This window comes from Panthera leo, assembly GCF_018350215.1.
Source record: "Panthera leo isolate Ple1 chromosome Y unlocalized genomic scaffold, P.leo_Ple1_pat1.1 chrY_random_Un_scaffold_83, whole genome shotgun sequence".
In the NCBI taxonomy this organism is placed as follows: Eukaryota; Metazoa; Chordata; class Mammalia; order Carnivora; family Felidae; genus Panthera; species Panthera leo.
This window is the reverse complement of record NW_024962237.1, coordinates 183,990-187,363: the sequence shown is the minus strand read 5'-3', so window position 1 is coordinate 187,363 and position 3,374 is coordinate 183,990. Positions and strand designations below refer to the sequence as shown.

The following is a 3,374-nucleotide window of genomic DNA, read 5'->3' as shown; positions in this document are numbered from 1 at the left end:
AGAGGGGAAAGTGGGTGACGGGCATTGAGGAGGGCACCTGTTGGGATGAACACTGGGTGTTGCGTGGAAACCAATTTGAAAATAAATTACATTTAATAAAAAAAAATTCAGGGGTTGCTCTTACTGAATATGAGGATAGCTTTCCATTTTCAGCACTTTATGAGCGTGAGGTAGTAGTAGCTTAAGCTGCGTAGATGAAAGTTTTGTTTGTGTGTTTAAGAAAAGGAGCTGAATAAAGACAGAGGCCTGTCACATGTATCACGTTGACCTTGGCAAGTTTCTCTTCTGATTGTTACCATGACTTATCACTCTTAGTGATTCACATAGTTTGGAGTCGTCCTTTCATGCGGAAGTGTATTTCACTTGATCATGGTAGGTGGTCCTTGTAGTATTTTGTGAATGAATTGTGTATGTGGTGATGATGGATGGACTATGCTGGCTGCTTTCAAAAGCCCTTACACGGACGGTGTAACACGTTTTCTACCCTTGGAATCCCATACGGTCTCTTACTACTTTGTGTATGACTTACCTGAAATATCATGAATTGGTAGGTAGTGAATAGGTTTTAGTGGCACTGAATGCCCTACTGGCCACTCACACAGAATTCGTTGACGCTTTGCTCTTAAGCACACAATGACTCGGTCTTCCCTAGGCTGCATGAAAGTGAGCATGGATACTAACTAGGCAAACTGTTTGCTGCTGCTGTGAAGAACAGCTTCCTGAACTGTGAGCTGTAGCAACACACGTATGGAACCCTAAGCAAGGCACAGTATATCGGTATTCTTTGAAAGGGTAGAGTAGTTATTTCAATTTGGCTTTCAGTGCGTTGCATGACAAGGCATTTAATTAGCTAAAACCCTCTTAGAGTCGTGTTTGATTGCAAGGTGTGTGTACTGTCCACCGCTAAGTGTCATTTCATGTTAGATGGAATTAATGGAGGCTGAAGCACCCGTGCATTCACCTCTAAGACAACCCTCTTGAACTCGTGAAGAATTATGGGCCTTCTCAGGTAAGATTAGGTACAGGTCTTTCTCAAGGGCATAATCTTAAACACAGCCAAACCTAAGGCAGCTTTGGGCAGCCCACCGTGATAAGATATGCAGACATTGTGACCTCACAAAGCGCCTGGTCTCCTAGCAACTGCGGTGTAACTCTCACAGCCTGCCGCCTGATTTGGCTTCATGGTAGGAAATTCATCAGGGCCCTGCGGCGGCCGCGAGACCTGGCAAGCGCGGGCGGCCCCTAGCGGCCTCACATCCTGAGCAGCATGAAGAGGAGGCGGCGCCGGCCCGGGGAGGCCCTGGCCCCGGCCGCCGGGGGAGGAGCCTCTAGCGCTGCAGGAGGGGCCGCGCTGGAGGCGCCTGAGGAGAAGGTGGTGTACATGCGGTGGCAACCGTCGCGACTGTCGCTGGCCAACAGCACCAAGGCGCTGATCGACGCTTTCAAGCTATTCCTGCCCGGCAGCACGGAGTTCATGAGCTCAGACGCGGAGCTCTGGAGCTACCTCTGCAGCCTCAAGCACCAGTTCTCCCCCCACATCCTGCGCAGCAAGGACGTCTTCGGCTACTCCTCCCTCCTGGCCCTGGTCCCGGACCCCCGGCACCAGCCCCCCGAGGCCCGCCTCCAGACGCGCCGGCCAGCTGCCAGGCGGAGGCGCCACGGAGCCCGCAAGGTGGCGGTCGGCCAGAGGAAGGTGCCGCCCCCGCCGCCACCGTCCCGCGAGGACAGCAGCCCCCGTAAGCCCGCGGCACCCGGGCCCTGCTCCAGGGGCCGCACCCTGGAGGAGAGTGGGAGGGCGGCCACCCCGACGTTGACCACCTTCCCCACCATCCGCGTAGTCGGCGACGTGTGGGTCGAGAGCAGCCTGGCAGAAGCGCGGCGCCAGGCGCGCCAAGTCCTGGGAGTGAACCTGGAACCCGTGGTGAGACTCCGCCGCTTCCCAGTGCCTGGGCGTGAGATGCAGGCCACCGCCGCGCGACCTCTCAGCCCCGGGACGGGTTGTGCCTGGAGGGATGAACCAGGGACAGCAGGAATCGCGTCCCCTAGTGCACTTTATGGGCGAAGAAGCACCAGACGGTCCAGGCCAGCGCCCCAGGGATGCGGCGCCGCCTTTTGGGACTCCGGGGCAGGTGTGCCCTCTGCTGCCTCCCAGCACCGGGTCTGCGGAGGGAGGAGACCCCTGGACCGCAAGGGAGGTCCCCTTTCTTCCTAACCCCAGATTGAGATGTCTCCAGGACTGTAGGGGCAGATCCATGTGCTCTCTTGTTCCCTCATTGGTCTGAAGTCGTCAGACTTCCACCCCCACCCCCTCCAAAGGAATTTGGTTCCATGCTTGTGTAATAAAGCTAGAATTTCCTTGCTGTTCACCCACCTCCGACTCCTCCAGCCTCATTTTCTTTCTTTCTTTCCTTTTTTGACTGCCACTCTTTCCGGACGAAAGATCGAATATGTGTGGAAAGTTGTTGCAATAGTTGGTATTCTCAATACCAACTGCAATCGTGGGTATTCTGAATCCCACACCTTTCCGAGTTTTAACTGGATTCCAATGCTTTGACCAAGGGTATTTTCTAAGAATTTCTAAGAAATTCAAGCATATCACTGTTAGTAATGTAAGGATTTGTATGGCTTTGAATGTCATGGGCTCGGTGATTACAAACCAAAAGATTCAAAGTTCAACTGTGTACACATTCTTCAGACGTTTCTAAAGATTTTATACTGAAATGTAATGTTGATGTTTACTGAACTCCTAAAGGAAATGGTAGACACTCGGAAGGTTTTGTTTAGTAAAATTAACTTGGGAAATTCTTTATAAGTGGGTAAAACTGAAAATGCATTGAGAAACCTCACGGTTTCTATTAAAAACCAATGAGTGAATTTCAAAAAATAATAAATAAATAAATAAATAAATAAATAAATAAATAAATAAATAAATAAATAAATATATAAATAAATAAATAAACAAACAAACAAACTGGTGCTGGTTATGGACATGGATGGAATCCACTCGGAAATGACTTGGCCTTGTACCAATCTCACATACTGATCTGGGAATCTTTCCAGGGTAATTTATTTTAAAATGGAAATCACATAGTGTAAATGAGTATGGGTAAGCGTGGTGACTAAACCTGCATACATAATAGCCGTTGGATTTCTCTGAAGTATTACTGATCTAGAGCGGTGGTACATTTTTTTTTTTGGCACCAAATAACTGGTTGAGGTTATCTTTGGGCAAAAGAGATTTTCCTCACTTGTTTTTGTCGTTGTTGTTGGATAACAGGAAATATCCACATTACCATGCATCACTCTTATAAATATCATGGCAGTTGGTTAACAGTTTTGCTCCAGGACTTTCCTTTATTATCTTATGTCCATGC

The 3,374-nt window shown here is 49.3% G+C and overlaps 1 protein-coding gene across 1 annotated transcript; it reads left to right on the top strand.

Annotated features, from left to right (window-relative positions):
* Window positions 1-1,261: 1,261 nt before the first annotated feature.
* Window positions 1,262-2,371, top strand: LOC122212871 (coiled-coil domain-containing protein 71L-like). Its single transcript, XM_042926847.1, has one exon. It carries the CDS (start codon window positions 1,268-1,270, stop codon window positions 2,210-2,212), a length of 945 nt encoding a protein of 314 aa, XP_042782781.1. The 5' UTR covers window positions 1,262-1,267; the 3' UTR covers window positions 2,213-2,371.
* The last annotated feature ends 1,003 nt before the right edge of the window (window positions 2,372-3,374 follow it).